At 48.0% G+C, this 22,057-nt stretch overlaps 3 protein-coding genes and 1 non-coding gene across 4 annotated transcripts; 1 reads left to right on the top strand and 3 right to left on the bottom strand.

Annotated features, from left to right (window-relative positions):
• Positions 1–729: 729 nt before the first annotated feature.
• On the bottom strand, positions 730–2,145 carry LOC133891130 (cytosolic sulfotransferase 18-like). The gene has a single exon (XM_062331854.1). The coding sequence runs from the start codon at positions 2,073–2,075 to the stop codon at positions 1,092–1,094; it is 984 nt and encodes a 327-aa protein (XP_062187838.1). The 5' UTR covers positions 2,076–2,145; the 3' UTR covers positions 730–1,091.
• A 410-nt stretch (positions 2,146–2,555) lies between these two features.
• LOC133886442 (cytosolic sulfotransferase 16-like) lies at positions 2,556–9,320 on the bottom strand. Its single transcript, XM_062326150.1, has 4 exons — positions 9,282–9,320; positions 8,615–8,789; positions 3,830–3,936; positions 2,556–3,158 (listed from the first exon to the last, which is right to left on the bottom strand). Exons 1-4 carry the CDS (start codon positions 9,318–9,320, stop codon positions 2,556–2,558), a joined length of 924 nt encoding a protein of 307 aa, XP_062182134.1.
• Positions 9,321–9,801: 481 nt separating this feature from the next.
• LOC133891437 (small nucleolar RNA Z247) lies at positions 9,802–9,940 on the top strand. Its single transcript, XR_009904217.1, has one exon. It is a non-coding gene; the product is annotated as a small nucleolar RNA Z247 (small nucleolar RNA).
• Positions 9,941–19,486: 9,546 nt separating this feature from the next.
• LOC133929202 (cationic peroxidase SPC4-like) lies at positions 19,487–21,831 on the bottom strand. Its single transcript, XM_062375869.1, has 3 exons — positions 21,511–21,831; positions 21,220–21,414; positions 19,487–20,320 (listed from the first exon to the last, which is right to left on the bottom strand). Exons 1-3 carry the CDS (start codon positions 21,760–21,762, stop codon positions 19,697–19,699), a joined length of 1,071 nt encoding a protein of 356 aa, XP_062231853.1. The 5' UTR covers positions 21,763–21,831; the 3' UTR covers positions 19,487–19,696.
• Between the last annotated feature and the right edge of the window lie 226 nt (positions 21,832–22,057).

Below are 22,057 nucleotides of genomic sequence, written 5' to 3'. Positions count from 1 at the left end.
GACCTCTTCGTCTACTCTAGCATCTGCGGGCTGCATCAGCACCTTCTCCTCCTCTCCGCTCTGCGCACCACGACCATTGAGGCCTTCTCTACTGGTCCCTCAGACACTAGCGCATGGTTGGGCTCCTTACCTTCGCATGCCTAGTACTGGCAACACCGGTGCGTGCCTTCGTCCCTGACATGTTCCCAGGCTTGGCAAACCTGGTGCACACCTCGTCCTCGACGGCCTCGACGGCCTCGACTTCGGCATCAACCTCCTCTCAATGATCGCCTTGTCCGCATCACCGTCTTCTTCCCTCGGGCCTCCTTGCGCCCGTCTCCATGGCGCCTCTAGCGCTCGTGGCTTCATGTGCGGCTCCCTCGACCACGGCAACCCCGACCACGGCTACGTCAACCACGGCTACTCGCCTCACTCTCGGCTACCTTGACTTCGGCACAAAGGGCTACCATCTGCATGAGCAACTCGTCGGTTTCTCCAGTCACAACATCTGCATCGTGTTGTTTCGACTGTAAGAGGATGTCATTCATCTTCCTCTCCAGTCTCATCGTCTGCGACGCTCCCGCTGCGACTGCGGGGGATGTTAGAGTATATAGTACAAAATACACAAAAATCCAATTGTTATGGTAGGATAGGATTATATTACATCTTACCTATAAGGTTGCTTAATATACAAGCCATCTATACTCTATATATTCAATTCTCGAGGCTCAATACAATACATCGACCACATTAACCAATCCTCGTATTCTTTCAAAAACATCATAAACAATTGTTAAACATGATAAAAAGAAAAAATACACTCAAAACAAACTAGAGGTATTACAGCATGCTCAGCTATTCCGGGGGATACAATCCGGAATTAACTTCGAAAAAATAGCAAACATATATTATTCGCATATAGTTGAATCACAATAATTTCACATAACCAAATTACTGTGTCTGTGTCTGTGTCTAAGCGGATACATCGGTCTCAAAAGTACAAGTTTCTTAAGGAAATTTCTATTTCTTCATTCTTACCTAGAAGAAAAAGAAAAATGATGTCGACACATATGATACGAGGAAGTAAAGTACAAGAAAAGTATAAAGATTGATCAAAGCAGAAGGCCGGACCCCTTGAATTTCTCTTCCACGATGTAGTCCAACTTTCTCCCCATCTCTTCACTCATGTGATTTACCCAATCCCCCACTTTCCCCCTCCTAAAGTATGCTGATTTCTTAAAGACAACATTTTCCCTTCGATGAAGCTCTCCTATCATATTGGTTTGCAACTCACTAAGCATCTTAAAACTGCATAACCTCACCACCTCCTCGGGAACCCCACCCTCTTCTTCATCGCCAGTGAATGGGTCACCAAGGAACGTTGCAAGCCTCTTGACAGAATTAACAGGATCTGCCATCATCTCCTCATACTTCAGGAAGAGAACTCTATCAGGCCTTGCGATGCTCTCTTTCCAATACTCGAGGCAGTGATCCCAGAAAGGTCCGTTGGGCCAGTAACCCTCGCAAAACATATTGAACGCAGTGTCCAAGTCAGTGCTACGTCCTATGTGTATCTCATTCCCAAAGTGCCACCCTGACACAAAGGCGTCTTTGGGCTCCCGACAGATGTAAACAATTCTACAGCCATGGTTGGCCACGGACTTGGGGAGAAGCGAAAGGGGCATATGAGTGGCAAGAAGCCTTGGAGAGGGGAGCTTCTCGACATAGGTTAGTTCCTTGCCCAGAGGGACCTCGAGGAAAGATATGATCTCATGGGGATGGCTGGTGAGTAGCGGGTGGTTAGAGAAGTCATACCGAGAGCGGTTGGTGATAGTGAACGCGAGGGCTTTCAGCCAGGTGGTGCCACACTTGGGATTCGTCGCGAGGATGGTGTCGTCGGGACGAGCATTGAAGCTATCTTGGAGGAGCATGATTTTATCGGCATGATGCGGCAAGAGCCAATAGTTCTTGTAGAGGACCAGCGACAGTGGCAGCCCCTCTCTTGTTGGAAGCTTGGATACAAGATCAAGGTGGCTTTCAGATGAAATGACTGGTTCTGTTGGCATCTTTGTTTCACTTTCTTTGGCTTGTGCCATGGCTCGATTACTTTGGAGTTTTGGCAATCAATCGATTCAACAGATGATCGAGTGGGCTAATTAAAACCAAAGAAGGAGATGTGCGGATTGAGCTGCTCAGGCTGGTCGAGAATAAATAGTCCAAGCTAAGATTCTTTCAGTTCTTCAACTGGCTTGGCTGTCACCTGTCAGGGGTAGCGTGTGAGTTAAGTCAATGGTTGTGGCTGGTATCTGCGTTAACGATTAAGTATTCCCACTATTAGCATTGTTAGGACCTGTTTGTTTTCTGGATTTTGGATTGTGCATTGTAGAAGTTTATTTTAGATAGATTGTGTATTGTCCCATAATCCAGATATAAATTTACAGAATCTACTTTTAAAATCTGATTATTTATTTACAGAATATACAATCCATAATCCAAAATTCACAACCTGAAGCAAACAAACAGACCCTTTGAAACAACAAAAGTGGAACGTGTGGAATCGGAGATCGATGCTGTTCTCAAGCAAATAAAAATGTCGCATCAATTGTATTAGATATGGCTGCCGTGATTGGCGCGCACAAGGTCCGATCCCTTAGTTTCTCTTTCACGATGTAGTCCAACTTTCTCCCCATCTCTTCACTCGTGTAATTTACCCAATCCCCAATCTTCCCTCTCCTAAAGTAATCTGACATGTCAACAACTAGGTTTCTCCTCCTCATAAAGTAACCTTTCTGATTGGCTTGTAAACGGCTAAGCTTCTCAAAGCTGCATAGCTTCACCACCTCCTCGGGAATCCTGTCGTCTTCTTCCTTGCCGGTGAATGGGACGCCTAGGAACACTGCAAGCCTGACGCCATGCTTCACCGGCTCTGACATCATCTCCTCGTACTTGAGGAAAAGAACCCTATCAGGCCTTGCAATGCTCTCTCTCCAGTACTCGAGGCAGTGATCCCAGAAAGGCCCATATGGTGAGGCACCCTCACAAAACATGTTAAGTGCAGCTTCCAAGTCAATCTCATGTCCTCCACGAAAAATCTTATTCCCAAAGTGCCACCGAGAGACAAAAGCGTCTTTGGGCTCCTGACAGATGTAAACGATTCTACAGCTATGGTTGGCTACAAGGTAACAAATAGCGTTAGTAGCGATCGCTATTGTGCCTGCTATTGCGGTAGCGAACCTCTGCCGCTAACGCGTCGAGGTAGTGGTTTGTAACTTAATGGCCACAATAGTATTTAGCGGGCCACAATTACATGCTGCAATATCACTTAGCGGGCCACAATTGCAAGCTGCAATATCACTTAGCGGGCTGTTACGTTGCGTTGCAAAATCTAGCAGGCCAACTCAACTCTCCAGCCGAGCCTCCACTCCAGCCGCCACTCGCCAGACACCTAGGTCCCAGACCATGCTCGGCCACCGCCTCACACCAGACAACGCCGCCGCCACCCTCGCCCTGGCTGCCGCCCCCGCCCCGGCCACCCCTGCCCCAAGCCCCGATCGCCGCCTACGGCCTACCAGCGCCGCCCTGCCCCGACCGCAATCGTCACCACCACCTCAGCCCGACCGCAGCGGTGCTGCTCGTGCCCTACCAAGCTGCATGTGCCCCGACTGCTCGACCGCCGCCTGTGCCATAGCTGCTGGGCTGCTCCCCGCCAGCCTCAAAATTATGAGTATTTTTTAAATTCCACTATTGTAACTTAGTGTCTGCAATATCGTCCGTTATCCGTAATCCGCTACCTCGACATCAATCCGCTATCACCCCACTATCTGTTATTTATTACCTTGGTTGGCTATATGGACTTGGGGAGAAGTAAAAGGGGCATATGAGTGGCAAGAAGCCTTGGGGAGGGGAGCGTCTCGACATAGCTTAGTTCCTTGCCCATAGGAACCTCGAGGGTAGGTACTGTTAAACAGTGCTTGTAGAATATCTGACACCTTGTAGCATATCCGGTAACCACCATATATTGCTAATTCGGTTGCCATATAGTGCGGATCCGATCCGATTGGATCTGATTCTCTTGTTGTATCAACTTGTACTCCAAGTTGTATTGTTGTATAAAAACCAGATGAAGCTGGTGGTGTTTCCTACGGTATAATACAATCTTTGACTTCGTATCAGAGCCTAGATCCCATCTACCATGGCGTCCACCTCCACCCTACCGCTCAACAGCACCACTGGTGCGCTCATTTCATCACCCACTGCATCCGTTTCGCTGCCATCAATCGCGAATCTCATCATCGTGTGCCTGACACGGGACAATTTCTTCCTATGGAAGACTCAAGCCGTCCCTGTACTCCAAGCGATGGGCTTGTTCGGCTACGTCACCGGCACCACAGTCGCCCCGCCGTCGTTCATCACTGAAGGCACTGGCGACAACGCTATGCAGCGGCCGAACCCAGAGTACCTGTGCTGATTCACGCAGGACCAGACCGTATTGAGTGCCTTGCTCTCCTCCATGACTAAGAGCATCCTCGGTCATATGACCTACCTCACCTCATCTCACGCCGTCTGGAGCACTCTTCATGGGATGTTTTCATCGCAGAATAGGGCACGGATCATATAGATCCGCTACCAGCTCTCCAACTTCAAGAAGAAGGACATGACGACGGCCGAGTACTTCCAAAAGATGAAGGGGTTCGCCGACATGATAGCCTCCGTCAGAAACCCCTTGAGCGATGAGGAGACTCTCAGCTACATGCTCGGTGGCCTTGGACCAGAGTTTGAGGTGCTGGTTCAATCCATCACAACCCATGATGAAATGGTATCTCTTAACAATTTTTATGCTTACCTTCTTAGTGCGAAACTTCGCATTGAGCGGAATGCCTCCGCCGGTGAGATCCACTCCTTCGCCAACTCTACATCGCGCCAAGATGGTGGACATCATGGTGGTGGCCGTGGTGGCCAAGGATGAGGCCGTGGTCGTGGCCGTGGAAGGAATAACGGCCCCAAGATCCACTGCCAAGTCTGCAAGAAGCCCGGGCATGATGCGCTGCACTGCAGGCAGCGCTTCAATCATGCGTACCAGCCCGACGACAACAATGAGTGAGTTGGGAATTCTGCTTTCACTAGATACACTGTCAACACCAACTGGTACGCCGACTCAGGCGCGACGGACCACTTGACGAGTGACCTTGACAGGCTTAACATCCATGAGCGTTACACCGGCAAGGACAACGTTCATGTCACCAACGGTTCAGGTCTGACTGTATCGCACGTTGGTCAATCTTTGCTTCCCGTTTCACCTAAACCTCTCCATCTAAATAATGTTTTGCATGTTCCTCGCATCAACAAACATCTTCTTTCGGTGCACAAGCTTGTTTCTGATAATAACGTCTTTGTTGAATTCCATCCTGACTCCTTTTTTTTTGTTAAGGACAAGAACATGAGGAAGGTCCTACTACACGGTAAAAGCAAAGGTGGTCTTTATCCTGTGCCAAGCATCCAATCATCATCTCCATCATCATCGTGTCGTCAAGGCCTTTCCAGTGCCATGGTGTCTCTCGACCAATGGCACAATAGGCTAGGGCATCCCTCTACACAGGTCGTCAAGTCTGTTCTTAGGTCCAATAAAATTGCTTGTGCACCATCTAGTGAGTCTTCGGTTTGTGATGCATGTCAACGTGCTAAAGTTCATCAGTTGTTGTACAATAAATCTAATCATGTCACCCATTCACCTCTTGAACTTGTTCATACAGATGTTTGGGGGCCAGCTCTTGCCTCAGTGGGGGGTTTCAAATATTATGTCAGCTTCCTTGATGATTATATTCATTTTAGTTGGATTTATCTTTTGAAAAGGAAATCTAACGTAGAGAAAGCTTTTTATCTTTTCCAAACACATGTGGAGTGTATGCCAAAATTCATGCCATTCAATCTGACCGGGGAGACGAATATCGTCGCCTTCAAAAGTATTTTCAGCGCACTGGCATAACGCATCGAGTCTCCTGGCCACATACTTCCCAGCAGAATGGTATTGCCGAGCGCAAACACCGACATATTGTCGAAACATTCATTACTCTTCTTTCACATTATTCTCTTCCTGTTGGCTTCTGGGATGAAACATTCTTAACTGCATGTTACTTAATAAATCGCATGCCCACACGTGTTCTTCAAAACTTGTCTCCTCTTGCACGCTTGCTCAAAGAAGAACCAGACTACAAATTTCTTCACACTTTTGGTTGTGGCTGTTGGCCCAACTTGCGCCCCTACAACAATCGCAAACTTGTTTTCCACTCATGCCAATGTGTCTTCCTTGGATATAGCTCCATGCATAAAGGCTACAAGTGCCTTGACCGCGCCACCGGCCGAATATACATCTCTTGAGATGTCATCTTTGATGAACAAATATTTCCCTTTGCCTCCACGTCTGCCTCATCTAACCATCACTCCGGTTCGCCATCACCCTCCATTTTTCCTTCATCCGAACTGGAGGTCCAAGATGATCGCATGCGTGTATATGACTTGTCTCTGTTGACGCCTACTAATCCTGCCGTGAGCAGCTCTCTATCGCCTATTTCAGGTCTTCCTACAGATGGACGTGTTGATGTCACGACTCCTTATCCACCACCTGACCCGACAGCTGCATCTCCGTCGTCACCAGCACAGGCGAGTGCATCCTCGTCACTGCAATCAGAGCCAGCGTCGTCGGCGCATGCGCCATCGTCACCAGCGCTTGCGAGCCCAACACCACCACCTTTGGCTCCGGCGCCTGTGGTCATGGTGCCGCCGTCTCCACCTTGGCATCCCATGGTTACTCGGCTTCGGGACAGCATAACGGTGCCGTGACGGCTCACTGACGGCACCGTGCACTATGACCCGCGGCGGAGCGCCTTCTATGACGAGCCCACCTATCATTGTGTTGCTCTCCAAGATGATAGGTTGTGTCGTGCTATGGATACCGAATTCAAAGCCCTCCAGCAGAATGGCACGTGGACGTTGGTGTTGAAGCCCCCTGGTGAGAATGTCATTGGGAGCAAATGGGTCTTTAAAGTGAAGCAAAATCCGGATGGCACTGTAGACAAGTACAAGGCACGTCTGGTTGCCAAGGGATTCACTCAGAGGTATGGAGTCGACTACTTGGACACCTTTAGTCCTGTTGTCAAACTGGCGACGGTTCGCCTTGTTCTCTCGATTGCTTTGTCCAAGAATTGGAATCTCCGGTAAATTGATATTAGCAATATTTTTCTTCATGGCTATCTTGATGAGAATGCATATATGCAGCGGCCACCTGGGTTTGAGGATCCCGTACATCCGTCTTATGTGTGCAAACTACACAAAGCCATCTACGGTCTCAAGCAGTTGCCCTGTGCCTGGTACTCTCAGCTTAGTGATCAACTTCAACAGCTTGGCTTTGTTCCATCTGCTGTCGATACCTCATTGTTCATATTATGTCATGGTGGAGCCACTATATACATGATGGTTTATGTTGATGACATTGTCATTGCTAGTTCGTGCTCTTGCGCCACCTCTAATCTCCTTCGGCAGCTTTCTGAGACTTTTCCAGTCAAGGACCTTGGCCCTCTTCATTATTTTCTGGGCATTGAGACCGTTCATAATTCTGGGCGCCTTGTGTTATCTCAGAAAAAGAATGCTCTTGATTTGCTTCGCTGGACAAATATGGAGAATTGCAAACCGGTCTCTACTCCCATGGTTGTGTTAGAAAAGTTATCTCGTGAGAGTGGTCATGCCCTTCCTGATGATGATGCTTTTCAGTATAGGAGTACTGTTGGATTACTGTAGTAGTTGACCTTGACCAGGCCGGACATCTCTTTTGCTGTCAACAAGGTTTGTCAGTTCCTGTCTCAGCCGATTTATGTTCATTGGGAGGCCGTCAAGCGCATATTGCGTTATGTAAAGGGAACCTTAACAACAGGCTTGCAGTTTCGTAGATCAAATTCTACTCTTCTTAGTGTGTTCACAGATGCAGACTGGGCAGGCTATTCTGATGACAGGCGCTCAACTGGAGGGTTTGCAATCTTCTTTGGACCAAACATGCTCTCTTGGAGTGCCCGCAAGAAACCTACTATTTCCCGCTCTTCCATAGAGGCTGAGTATAAGGCACTGGCCAATGGTGCAGCAGAAGTAGCTTGGGTACAGTCTTTGCTCAAGGAGATGTGCATTGCTCAACCTCGAGCACCAATTCTGTGGTGTGAAAACTTGGGTGCTACGTATCTGACAGCGAATCCAGTTTTTCATGCTAGAACCAAGCACATCAAAGTGGATTTTCATTTTGTCAGAGAGAATTTAGCACTTGGAGCTCTTGAGGTACAATTTGTTTCATCTGGAGATCAGGTTGCTTATGCTTTTACCAAACCGTGCACTTGGACCATGATTGACAAACTTCGGCACAATCTCAACCTTGTTGTAGTAGGCTGAGATTGAGGGGGAATGTTGAACACCGCTGGTAGAATATCCGACACTCTGTAGCATATCCGGCAACCACCATATATTGCTGATTCGATTGCCATATAGTGCTGATCCGATCCGATTGGATCTTATTCTCTTGTTGTATTAACTTGTACTCCAAGTTGTATTGTTGTATAAAAACCAGATAAGGCCGGTGGTGTTTCCTACGGCATAATACAATATCTGACTGGTACGATCTCATGGGGATTGTTGGTGAGTAGTGGGTGGTTAGAGAAGTCATACCGAGAGTGGTTGGCGATAGTGAACGCAAGGGCCTTCAGCCAGGTGGTGCCACACTTGGGATTCGTCGTGAGGATGGTGTCGTCGAAAGCATCGAAGCTATCTTGGAGGAGCTTGATTTTTTTTCAGCATGAACCGGCAAGAGCCAATAGTTCTTGTAGAGGACCAACAGTGGCAGCCCCTCTCTTGTTGGAAGCTTGGATACAAGATCAAGGTGGCTTTCTTCGGATGAAACGGCTTCCGATGAACATTTTGTGGCACTTCTTTGGCTTGTGCCATAGCTTGGCTAATTTGGATTTTTGGCACTCACTCTGTCGATCGATCCAACAGATGGGCAGGCAAAAGGTGCAGCTAGTAGATGTGTGCTGTGTTAAACATAGAAGGCAATATCTATTCCTAGAATCATATGAACTATTCTTAGCAGGTTATCATCTGTAATTAGGAGCTGTGTCTCCTTCCTATTTGCGCGCTATATGCCGCATGTAAACCTGTCATGTATTCTTGATCTATAAATATGAGACGTCCTGCTCCATGGAAAGGCAGGCAGCGCCATTTACATTGACATGGTAACAGAGCCATAGTTTTTTCTACGAACTGTCGTCTACGACTTCTTCTTCCTCCCCTTCCACCATCTCTTCTACCATGGCCAGCTCTAGCTCCACTACCTTTGCCCCGACCCCTATCCACCATGCCGTTACCATTCGCCTCAACAAATCCAACTATATGCTGTGGCGTGCGCAACTTCTTCCCTATCTGAGGAGTACCAAACTGATCGGATACATTGATGGATCAGTTACCGCGCCACCTAAACTCGTTGCGTCGTCCAACGCTGAAGGCACCGAGCAAGTTCCCAATCCGGCTTATGACCGGTGGTATGACCAAGATCAGCAACTTCTGAGCGGTCTTCTCTCCTCCATGACCGAGGATCTCCTCCTTGATGTCATGGCTGCCACGACCGCCAAAGAAGCCTGGGATACCTTGCAGCGCATGTTCTCCTCTGCTGTGCGCGCTCGAGCCGTTCAGGTTCGCATCGATCTCGCCACCATGAAGAAGCGAGATATGTCCGCCAATGACTATTTTCGCAAGATCAAAGGGCTCACCTATGAGCTTGCCGCTACCGATGCTCCTCTCAGCAATGATGAAATTATCGCGTACCTCCTGGCGGGTCTCGGATCGGACTACGATTCGTTTGTGACCTCCATGACGACCAAGACCGAAGCCCTCTCCCTCGACGACGTCTACGCCTACCTCCTCGCCTTTGAGTCTCGCCAGGCGCTGAACCAGGCCGAGACACGACTCAACGTGGGCGCCGCCACCAATTTTGCTGGTCGTGGGGGCGCGCCGCGCGGACGTGGTCGTGGTGCATCGCCTGCGCGTGGGCGCGGTCGTGGGCCTCCACCGTTCCATGGCCGCGGTCATGGATCTGCTCCAAGCTATGACCGGCCCAAGCGCCCACCGTGCCAAATCTGTGTCAAAGAGAACCACACCGCGGTCAAATGCTGGTATCGCATGGATGAATCCTACCAGGAGGAGCAACCCTTCGCTGCTGCTGCTACAACCACTTCCTACAAGGTCGATCCTAACTGGTATATCGACACCGGGGCTACCGATCACATCACCAGTGACTTGGATCGCCTCGCTCTCCGTGAACAGTACCATGGTGGTGAGACCGTCCAAGTTGGCAATGGGGCAGGTTTGCACATTTTGCATATTGGTTCTTGTTCAATTAATACTGCTACTAGATCCCTAACCCTAGACAATGTTCTTCATGTTCCTGAAATTGCCAAACATCTTCTTTCCGTTCATAAATTAGCTCGTGATAATCATGTCTTTTTTGAATTTCATCCTCATCATTTTTTCATAAAGGACATAGCAACGAGGCAAATTCTTCTGGAAGGCACAAGTGAAGCCGGTCTCTATCCCATCAAGCTCTCCGACATCGAGTCCTTCAAACAAGCCCTTCTCCATGTCAAGGTGTCCCCAGACCAGTGGCATGCTCGGTTCGGCCACCCCTCTACCCAAGTCGTTAGGTCTATTTTAAGATTGAATAATCTTCCTTGTTCTAAGGAATCGAGTCCCACCATATGTAATGCTTGTCAATTAGCCAAGAGTCATCAACTTCCATACAATAATGCTATTCATCGTTCCACATCTCCTTTAGAACTTCTGTTTTCGGATGTTTGGGGTCCTGCCCCAAAATCCGTTGGTGGGTACTCTTATTACATAAGCTTTATCGATGACTACAGCAAATTTACTTGGGTTTACTTGATGCATGATAGAACTGAGGTTCAGCGTATCTTCTTGCAATTTCAAGCTCATGTAGAACGCCTCCTTGATACTAAAATCAAATGTGTTCAATCCGATTGGGGTGGGGAGTACCAAAAACTTCACAATCAATTTTTTCGATCTCTTGGCATTTCTCATCATGTGTCTTGCCCCCACACCCATCAACAAAATGGTTCGGCCGAGCGCAAACATCGTCACATTGTTGAAACCGGGCTCTCCCTCTTAGCTCATGCATCCATGCCATTAAAATTTTGGGATGAGGCGTTTGTTACTGCCACCTACCTCATAAACCGGTTGCCAACACGTGTTATTGATAATTTGTGCCCTCTTGAGCGTTTGTTCAAAGCCCCGCCGAACTACACCATGCTTCGCATTTTTGGGTGTGCGTGTTGGCCTCATTTACGACCGTATAATAAACACAAACTCTCTTTTAGATCAAAAGAGTGTGTGTTTCTTGGGTATAGCTCAAATCACAAAGGGTACAAATGCCTTGACATGGAATCCGGCCGTGTTTACATCTCCCGTGACGTTGTTTTTGATGAGAGCCAATTTCCCTTCGCCACTAATTCCTCATCCACCAATAATCACCAACGAACCAGCCCCACCACCAGTTCACCGGATCGTAGCAGTGTTATTTTGGGCACTAATCATATGCATTTGTTTCCTGCTAACCCCTTGGCTGCAGCTATCTCGGATGCAGATGATCCTGGGCACACTGCACCTGCATCAACTTTGGGATCCGCGCCAACATTCCCTGACGGCGCAGGCGACCCGGCAGGCGCGCCGGCTGGTGCTGCGGCACCCGTACCCCGTGTGGATCTGCCTGGTCCGGGGTCCCCGCCTGTCTCCCCACGATCGGCGCAGCGCTCGCCCGGCCCCCCTTCCCACCCGACAGGCGACACGGGTGCCCAGCGCGCTGTCGACTCGCCCGGCGACCGGTCGGCTGGCTCGCCCCGCGAGTTGGCTACCCCGGCGTTATCACATGCTCACCCGGCTCCTGGTGTGCAACCGGATGCTGCAGCGCCTGATTCTGCACCTCACCGGTATGGTACTCGCCTCAGCAACAAGATCACCAAGCCCAAAGTGCGCACCGATGGTACCGTGACATACTCAGCAGTCCGCACTGCTGATGATGAACCAACCTGCTATACCAACGCCAAGTCTCATCCTCTTTGGCGAGAAGCTATGAATGAAGAATTTCAGGCTCTTCTCAAGAATAAGACTTGGCATCTTGTCCCGCCTCGTGCCGGTCTCAATGTCATTGATTGCAAGTGGATTTTCAAATTGAAACGCAAAGCGGATGGTTCGATTGATCGCTATAAAGCTCGCTTGGTGGCGAAAGGCTTCAAACAACAGTATGGCGTGGATTATGATGATACCTTCAGCCCGGTGATAAAGCCTACTACTATTCATCTTCTTCTATCACTTGCCGTCTCTCGTGGTTGGTCTCTTTGCCAAATTGATATTCAAAATGCTTTTCTCCATGGCCATCTTGATGAGGATGTTTATATGAAACAACCGCCTGGTTTTGTGAACTCGGATCACCCTACTTATTTGTGCAAGCTGGACAAGTCATTATATGGCCTCAAACAGGCACCAAGGGCGTGGTTCTCTCGTCTAAGTGGCAAGTTATTACAGCTGGGTTTTTCTGCCTCTAAAGCCGATGTTTCATTGTTTATATTCAACAAAGGTGGCATTCAGATGTACATTCTCATCTATGTGGATGATATCATCATTGTGAGCTCTTCATCATCGGCCACAGATCGTCTCCTTACTCAACTCCAAGCTGAATTTGCGGTAAAAGACCTTGGACCCTTGAGTTATTTTCTTGGTATTGAAGTGCATCCTACTTCAACCGGCCTCATCTTGACACAACACAAATATATCAAAGATATCTTGAAGCGCACCAACATGGCATCCTCCAATCATGTGTCCACACCTATGCTCCCTACCGATAAGTTGATGTTAGCAAGTGGTACTCCTCTCTCAACTGAAGATGCTACACGCTATAGAAGTGTTGTTGGTACTCTCCAATACCTCTCATTGACACGACCGGATATATCTTTTTGTGTCAATCGTGTGTGCCAATTCCTCTCGGCACCTACAACAACTCATTGGGCGGCAGTCAAACGCATCCTGCGTTACCTCCATGCCACTTCGGACTTGGGCCTATGCATCACAAGATCGGAGTCCTCCTTTCTCAGTGCATTTTCGGATGCGGATTGGGCAGGCAATCCGGACGATCGGCGCAGCACAGGTGGCTATGCCATCTATTTTGGCGGTAATCTTATCTCCTGGAGCTCACGCAAGCAGCCCACCGTCTCTCGCTCAAGCACGGAGGCCGAATACAAGTCGGTTGCTAACGCTACTGCTGAAGTTATATGGATCCAAGTGCTGCTTCGTGAACTCGGAATTTCTCAACATCGACCGCCGAGCTTATGGTGCGACAACATTGGGGCTACTTATCTCTCGGCCAATCCGATTTTTCATCGCCGCACTAAACATGTTGAAGTGGATTATCATTTTGTCCGGGAGCGTGTTGCCTCTCGTCAGTTGGAAGTACGCTTCATCTCATCCAAAGATCAAATCGCTGATATCATGACGAAGCCGCTACCGGTCGCTGCATTCTCTAATCTTCGGCGCAATCTGAACTTAGTTGCACACCATCCAGATTGAGGGGGGGTGTTAAACATAGAAGGCAATATCTATTCCTAGAATCATATGAACTATTCTTAGCAGGTTATCATCTGTAATTAGGAGCTGTGTCTCCTTCCTATTTGCGCGCTATATGCCGCATGTAAACCTGTCATGTATTCTTGATCTATAAATATGAGACGTCCTGCTCCATGGAAAGGCAGGCAGCGCCATTTACATTGACATGCTGCTCTGGCTAGACGATCGAGCATATATATAGCTGAAGATTCTTGTAATTAATTATTGATCTAGCAGAAGGATTATATTTGTCTGCGAAATTATATTAGGCAAAAGGGTCCGGCCTTGTGCTTTTTTAATGTGTGCTTGTCTCTTAAATTTCCTTGTATTGTATGTTTTGATATCTTTCATGTGAGCACGAATAAACAAGTCATCCATTGCAATGCAAAATTTAGAAATGAAATTTCTGTTTACTTTTTTTCTTGAGATGAATGAAATCTCTATTTCCTAGACAGATCAAGTGCAGCCCTAATTTGAGTGTTAACTTGTTGTGCTGGTTTCATGTATGCTACTTACGTTCTAGCATATATAGTAAAGAACTTTAACCCCGGCTCTGGCCACGAGCAAAGAACAGGTTACAATTCCCAATGCAACGATACTAGTATCAGCAAGAGGTGAGAGGGTCACCGATCGGTTCGGCTTCCCGGCGAAAGGCGCGGCGGCCACCAACTAACCGCACCTTCTTCCGTCTTAAAGCAACTTGTCTTGCCTACCCTACCATGAGCTCCACCTTCAATTGCCACGGATCCTGCTGGCTCTTCGGCCGGTGGGTGAAGAGTGTACTTGCTGTCGAACGTACGTCTTCTCGTTGCTGCCCTTGGCCGGTGCACGTGAATCCGCTGCACCCGGTGTGGAGTTGCATTTCCGAGCACGAATATAAAAATTCTACTAAGATATACAAATATATAGTTTATCAAAATCATATATTTATATTGAGATTCGTAATGAAAAAACAAATAAGAGAATCAACAGATTGATGAATATCAAATAGTAGAGATGAACAGTCGAGGTCATAAATGTGCAAGCTCATGCGGAATTGCATTTTCGAGCACCACCAGATTGTTGGCGCCCAGCTTCACCTTGGACAGCACGGCCGGCGATTGTGAAGCTAATTTTCATACCTTTTATGGCTACTCATAATTCATGTTCCCCGACTTAAATGTACGTACGAGTTTCTTGGCAAAACATTAAAAACAATTGTTAAACATGATAGAAAGAAAAAAAAAAACAAATACACTCAAAACTAACAAAACCAGATGTATTACAACATGCTCAGCTATTCCAGGGATACAATCCGGAATCAACTTTGTAAAAAACAGCAAACATATGTATACTTGTATAGTTGAATCACAATAATTTCACATAACCAAATTACTGTATCTGTGTCTAAGCGGATACATCGGTCTCAAAAAGTTCGAGTTTCATCAGGAAATTCATGTCTCTTTATTCTTACCTAGAAGAAAAAGAAAAATGATGTTGTCCACACATATGATACGAGCAAGTCAAGTAAAGTAAAGGAAAGGAAAAGTATAAAAATCGATCAAAGCACAAGGCTACCTGTATTTGCCAAGGAAATAGAAATTTCATTCATCTCAAGAAGAAGAAAAAAAGTAAACAGAAATTCCATTCGTAAACTTTGCATTGCAATGTATGACTTGTCTATTCGATCGTGCTCACATGAAAGATACCAAGAAAATATAGGAGATCGACACGCACACATTAAAAAAACACAAGGCCGGACCCCTTGAGTTTGTCTTCCACCATGCAGTCCAACTTTCTCTCCATCTCTTCACTCATGTGATTCACTCAGTATATCCCCCACCTTCCCTCTCCTGAAGAAAGCTGACTTCTCCACAACAGGTGGTTGTTGTCCCTCCTCGCAATCGCAATGTTCCCTGCCTGATTGGCCTGCAAGCTGCTAAACTTCTCGAAGCTGTACAGCCTCACACCTCCTCGGGAACCCCGTCTTCTTCTTCCTCGCCGGTGAATGGGACGCCCAGAACGCTGCAGGCCTTATGACATGCTTCACCGGCTTTGACATCATCTCCTCGTACTTGAGGGAAAAAACCCTGTCAGGCCTTGCGATGCTCTCTCTCCAGTACTCGAGGCAGTGATCCCAGGAAGGCGCCTTATGATGAGAAACCCTCACAGAATATGCTGATCTGTGCTTCTTCGGCAGGACTTGCAAGAGACAGTTGCTACGGCATGCACGAGGCTCGAGTCAGGTTCTTCAGCAGCCTTGGTTGGGGTTTTAGGCTTCAGATTCGGAACTTTTAGTTAAAGGAGCTGCTATTGAGTAAACCGTGCTCACACTTCTTTTTCCTAGTATTTCTTGCTACTTGTTTTCATCTTTTTTGGGTTGTGTGCATCTTTGATATGTAGAGGTCAGAAGCGTCTTCTATTGGTTGTAATCGTCTTGTTGAAAAAAATACTCCAGAATATTTAAAGAATATTCCGGGACACTATGGTCTATACATAGTTACAAAACCCTAGCTGACTAGAGCCCGACACGTATCCTCTATGACACGTGTCGCGCTGCCCTTTAGCTCTGATAGCAGCTCCCCTTCGGGTTGGGCTTCGACCCTTCTCCCTTCGGTTCCCTGCTCCGCTCGGGGTGGCCCTTTGGTCCTCCACCGTTGTACTTCGCTTCACGTTCAACCGCCCTCCGGCTCTGGGACTTCACTTCGCGGTATGTCACCCTCCAGGCCTCACACTTCGCATCCGCCCTCCGGGTTCCGAGACTTCGGTTCGCGGTATGTCACCCTCTGGGCCTTCTGTTTTCCGCCGTATGTCCTTTGGCATTATCCCTGTGGAATACATTGAGGATAGCTTCGCTCCTGTTTATCGAATTCTGAGGTATTATGGCGAAGTATGGTGGCCTGTCCTGATGAAGTTTTGAATTTTGATGGCAGTCTGAGCTTGGCTCTCGCGTAGCTGTAAGGAGTTTAGCACGTGCGAACTTGGCTCACTGACTTGAATTACGTTTATGCATTTCAGTTTGTGTTCTTAGGGTGTATTTGCTGTCCCTGAGCCTGGATTTGAAGGAGCTAAGGAGGATCGATCTATCCAGAAAAGAGAGGTAAATGGCAAATTTGTTTTTCTACAGGGTTATTTGCTTCTTATTTGTAAAAGAAACTATGTAGATATATCATCAAACTAGACAACAAACTTAGAACATATGATCAAAGGATGATCAACTTAGGACATATTATTAAAAGTCACACCAACTTTGAGACATATGATCAATTTTCCCTTCCAACTAAGGAAAAAAAACTGACATGAAAGACCTCTTATAGCAAACAAAAGAAATAGTGATCCCCTCCTAACCCCGGACATGCGTGCGAAAAAAGAAACAACCCTAGCTTAGGGTTTTCTCACTGCCACAACCCTTGACTCCCTCCTCTTTCACCATCAGCGACCCCGCTACTAACCCTGAATGTACGTGCGAAAAAAGAAAGAGCCCTAGCCTAGGGTTTTCTCACCGCCACAACCCTTGACCCCCTCCTCTTCCACCTTCGGCAATCTCGTTGAAATAATCGAATGGCCCAAGAGAGGGTAAATTGATCCCTAACTAAAAATTATTTCTACCGAACTTTAAAACAAGTAAACAATCTTATCCTAAATAAATATTAAAACAACTCCAACGCTCAAAATAAATAGAAATCTAAGCAAGAAAACATGCAAACTCATTAGCTTGATCCACCATGTGCCAAGTTCTTCTAGTAGTACTCGATCGATCTAGAGCATGAGGCTCTCGGTGGCTTCGATGACGGTCTCCGCGACAGACCACGATAGGCTGGCGCCAGGGTTGCACGCCGAGCAATTGGAGCGGACCTGCCCCTGCGAGCTCGTCAGCACCTGGATCTGCCCCATCTTCACGTAGGAGAAGACGAACTGCTCGAAGAAGGTGTTCTGGTCCAAGGCGAACTTGGTGACATGGGCCTGGTGATGCCATTGGTGAAGAGGCTCTGGTCAGAGGTGAAAGCCCCTCCTGGTTGAGCAGGTCCATGTAGTAATTGTTGTATAGGACTCTTAGGAGTACGAAATTTTACTTTTTAGATCTGTAGCTCGGATGGATGATTGGAGACTGTGGATGCAAAGATCTCGTTGAGATGAATCTGTTAGACTTTTTAAACATCATGTTTGGACACCCGGTAAGTCTGTTGCGAGTCCAATAAATCTATACCGTTGGATGGGAAAGAAAAAAGGGCCGGATGGATCGGCTACCACCCCGATCCATCCAGAGACCGCTCGACCGCCCCACCGCACCATCCAAACCCTAGCCACCGCCCGCAGACCGCCGCTACCGGCAACCGCCGCCGGTCGTCACCAACCTGTCGCCACGCCCCAGCCGCCACCGTCCTGCTAGCCGTCGGGCGCCGCCGCTATCGCCGAACCTCCGACCGCCTCTCATCAAAGCGTCACCGTCGGCCGATGAGGGCAGGAGGGGCAGACGGCAAGGAGAAGGAGGAAGAGAATAAGAAAAAAGAAGAATAAAGAAGGAAGAGGAAAAGGAAAGAAGAAGAAGAAGAAGAAGAAGAAGAAGAAGAAGAAGAAGAAGAAGAAGAAGAAGAAGAAAGGAGGAAGAAGGAGGAAGAAGAGGGAAAAAGGGGGAAAAAAGGGTGGATTTCGCGGGATTTGCCAAAATCCGTCGTCGACCCGCGATCTTCGCGTCAATGGTAATTTCTATGTAGTCTTTAGTTGCTCCTAGGCTGGTTAGGGTTGGTAATTAGAAACCTATGGTGTTGGTCATGTCGTTTTGGCGATGCAGAGTCGTCCTTTGCTATGGTCAATGTTATGTTAGTTCACGGTTGATGCAAATACATATAAGACGGTCGTGTTGAATCTTGGCAAGGATATTGTTGCTTACATGTCAACAATTAGTGCCTAACCTGGAGTTACAGATTTAATTCCATTGAATGCACTTGAAAATTGTCAGTGTCATGATGGGAAACAACTTGGGGAAATCGAAGTAGGGAGCATGCACTTGCTTTTGTGTGATTTTGCCATGACCTTGGCACCTAAAATATGCTTGTGCAGGTGGAGGTACCTCCGATCATGTTTAGGCGAACTTCCTCCACCACCATCAGTAAAAGGCAAGTGACGTAGGGTGTGGCTAATGCTATGTCTATATTGATGTTTTGCACCACTTGAAACTAAAATGAAGTGCACAACCCTATGGTTTATTTTTCCATGTTCAATCATTTTATGGGTATTGGTTGTTAAGCTATGTGAGAGAATCATGCTTTGTGCTTATGAATGTTATATTAGCATGGTCGCTTCCCTAATTTATTTAGATTATGAGTGTTGATTGCTCGGTGGTGCATGGTGTACGTTATATCATATTTTGTGAATCGAAACCATGCTGCTCTACTGATTTTGATCTTGCCATGGTTTATTCATGGATGGGGGATTATGTTTGGCATCCTTTTGATGCTTTTATGTCGATTCATGTGCATAGATATGCACTTCATATCGAGATAAAGGCCGGTCACTATCATTGTGCCGTGATTAATACCGGTACACGGAGTTACATGAGAGGTTGGTGTCGTCCAACATTAAACTCTCAAATGGAGTTGCACTATGATATTCATACACCTTCATACCGTCTAAAGGATATAAATCCTGGGGAGTTGGTATTACGAGAAATGGGCATTTTGGGTGCTTGTTGGGCAGTTTGCCATGTCGGGAGGATTGGTACCACTTGGGCTAATCTTTATCAATCCCATTATGGAGATGGTCGTTGCAAGGTGAAGTATGTCTACCGGTCGTTATTTATGAGTTATTTCAGAATATATGATGCACCCACCTATTGATGTATGAAGTCGTCAGGAAGAAAAAAGAGTTACACGCAGCTCCATTGCCACTGATTCGATCGCCGGCTTGACATGTATGGCCAACAAAAGATCAACGTGCTCAAAGGCTCAAAGCTCGCTCGCGAACACGAAGTATCTCAAGCCTAGCAAACACTAGCTCGATCCACCGTGTGCCATGTTCTTCTAGCTAGTAGAAGTCTATCGATCTAGAGCACGAGGCTCCCGGCGGCTTCGACGACGGTCTCCACGACGGACCACGGTAGGCCGGCGTCGGGGTTGCGCGCCGAGCAGTTGGAGCGGATCTGCCCCTGCGAGCCCGTCAGCACCTGGATCTGCCCCATCTTCACGTAGGAGAAGACGAACTGCTCGAAGAAGGCGTTCTGGTCCAGGGCGAACTTGGTGACGATGGGCCTGGTGGTGCGGTTGGTGAAGAGGTCCTGGTCGGAGGTGAAGAGCCCCTCCCGGTTGAGCAGGTCCACGTAGTACTTGTTGTCGAAGGTGTTGGGCGTGCGGATGTCGTTCACGGTGGTGTTGTTGGCGCCCTGGACGGGGCAGGTGAGCTTCAGGCGGCCGGCGAACCACTGGTTCAGGGTGGGGTCCTGCGTCGGGAAGAGGCGGTTCTGGAAAGACGGGCAGTGCGCGATGCCGACGGTGTGCCCGCCCGAGAGCGCCACGAGGTCGGTGGCATCGAGGTTGATCTTGGACAGGACCGCGAGGAGGTCCGTGACGTTGGAGGTCGGCGGCGGGAGCCCGGCGAAGACGGCCTGCTGCGACGCCGGACTCAGGCTGTCACGCCTGCCCAGGGGGGCCATGTACTCCGGCCCGCCAGCCTGCATGCCAAAATTCGCAAGCCATGCATGCATCAGTTACTAAATTAATTACTTTATGTACTACTACTAGCAGCAATTAATTTATCTCACGATTCAACGTACTATACGTCGCTGTCATGGACGTATATTATACAGTTGAAGAAGTTGCTATAGTAGTTTATACTACTACTAATCTAATTTATCTCCTGCATTTTTCTCAAGGAGACCATTCAACGTTCTCAACGAACTTGAGAAGACGGATGTTCATTTTCGTTCCGGCCCCTCCAATGTTTTACGGAAGGAGCTCCTTCCCTTATCTATCCATCTGTCTCTTTCTCTGGAGACTCGATGGTGGCTTTTGGACTGCACGTGTTCGAGGGATCGATAGCGTCGCGGGCGGCTACGATGAGCTTTGTGGTTTGACCACTTTTGACCTCCTTTGACCTGGTTGGGTCGGGACCATCAGGCGAAAGCACTTTTTGTTGCCAGCGTCGTCCTCGGGCGTTGTTTCCTTTCGTGAAGATGGTGTTTCTTGCTAAATTTGAGAGCTTCGTCGAGTAAAAACTCAATTTTAGTTTTTTTGGATAAACGACAATGATATTTTTAACGTCGTGCCCTTCTTAAAAACGTTCATAGAGTTTCCTTTCCCGTCTTTGAGTGGATGCTGGTTTTGGTCTATCGTTGTTTTGTTCATCTTTAGCCTAATTTAGTTAGGTAGATGATTTGGTGATGTGTTTTTTTGAGTAGTTTTTTCCTATGGTGCTGTAGGCCAATCTAGCTAAATAGTTTGTCCAATATATTTGTAGTTTTCTCTCAATTAATTAAGCAACCTAGTTTGTCGGACCTTTTTTTTCATTAATATAATAAACATCTCTCCTGTGGGTTCGGTTCGGAAAAAAAAAAAGAAACGTCAGATGTACCAGCTGGACGGAGTCGCGGGCGGAGAGGGCGACGATGTCGGCGCAGGAGACGACGCGGCCGCAGGCCTTGTCGAGGCGGTCGCGGATGTCGTTGATGGCCTTGAACGCCGCGGGGCGGAGCGTCTGGTTGGGGATGTAAACCTGCTCGCTCTGCTCGGTGGGCGTCGAGTCCAACAGGATGGAGCCGTCGCAGCCCTGCACCAGCACGTACAGTACAGGTTAGTTAAAAGTTCCTCGCTCTGATCTCATGCATGATCACAGGAGAGGATGGAGCAGTCTGTTCTTGTTTACTTGGACGAAGCAGTCGTGGAAGTGGAGGCGGATGAGCGCGGCGGCGAGGCCGACGTTCTGCTGGATGGCCGACTTGAGGAAGTCCTTGACGATGGACTCGGCCTTGGGGCAGCTGCTCTTGTAGAAGTCGAACGACAGGCCCGGGGCCAGCGGCGGGTACTTGGCTGCTACGGCGGCAGTCGCCGGAGTACTCACCACCACCACCACCACCATTGCCGCCGCCGCCACCGCTCTTACCAGCGAAGCCGCCATGGTTGTCACTTGCTGTGCCTAGCTTGGCTAAAAAAGCTGGGCAGTTGAGCTTGTGGCGACCTTGCGCCTGCCCGCCTTCATTTATAGCTCGTGCTCGACGTTCAAAACTGAGAATCCGTTGCTGATGCTCTGTTTTTGTGGACTTGCGCGCGATCATGGCCATGGAGTCGTGTATATTTCCACGTTGATTTTTCTCCGACGTGACGTGCTGAAACTGTTCGGAGCCAACCATATTCGTGTCGGAGCGAGTACCGTTCATCCAAGGAAAAAGTTCAGTGCACCAAGGAAAAAGTGT

The sequence above is a fragment of the Phragmites australis genome, chromosome 1 (genome assembly GCF_958298935.1).
Source record: "Phragmites australis chromosome 1, lpPhrAust1.1, whole genome shotgun sequence".
In the NCBI taxonomy this organism is placed as follows: Eukaryota; Viridiplantae; Streptophyta; class Magnoliopsida; order Poales; family Poaceae; genus Phragmites; species Phragmites australis.
Note: the sequence above shows the minus strand (reverse complement) of the source record. Positions and strands in the feature narration are given on the sequence as shown.

Bases quoted from the DNA above. Each gene is read 5' to 3' on its own strand.
- LOC133891130 (XM_062331854.1), bottom strand. From the start codon at position 2,075: ATGGCACAAGCCAAAGAAAGTGAAACAAAGATGCCAACAGAACCAGTC.
- LOC133886442 (XM_062326150.1), bottom strand. From the start codon at position 9,320: ATGGTAGAAGAGATGGTGGAAGGGGAGGAAGAAGAAGTC. The intron at 8,790-9,281 runs GTAGACGACAGT...AAAAAAATCAAG, and splicing joins AAGGGGAGGAAGAAGAAGTC to CTCCTCCAAGATAGCTTCGA. The intron at 3,159-3,829 runs ATATAGCCAACC...GCTATTTGTTAC, and splicing joins TTTTACTTCTCCCCAAGTCC to CTTGTAGCCAACCATAGCTG.
- LOC133929202 (XM_062375869.1), bottom strand. From the start codon at position 21,762: ATGGCGGCTTCGCTGGTAAGAGCGGTGGCGGCGGCGGCAATGGTGGTG. The intron at 21,415-21,510 runs GTAAACAAGAAC...GTGCTGGTGCAG, and splicing joins TCCACGACTGCTTCGTCCAA to GGCTGCGACGGCTCCATCCT. The intron at 20,321-21,219 runs GTACATCTGACG...TTTGGCATGCAG, and splicing joins CCCGCGACTCCGTCCAGCTG to GCTGGCGGGCCGGAGTACAT.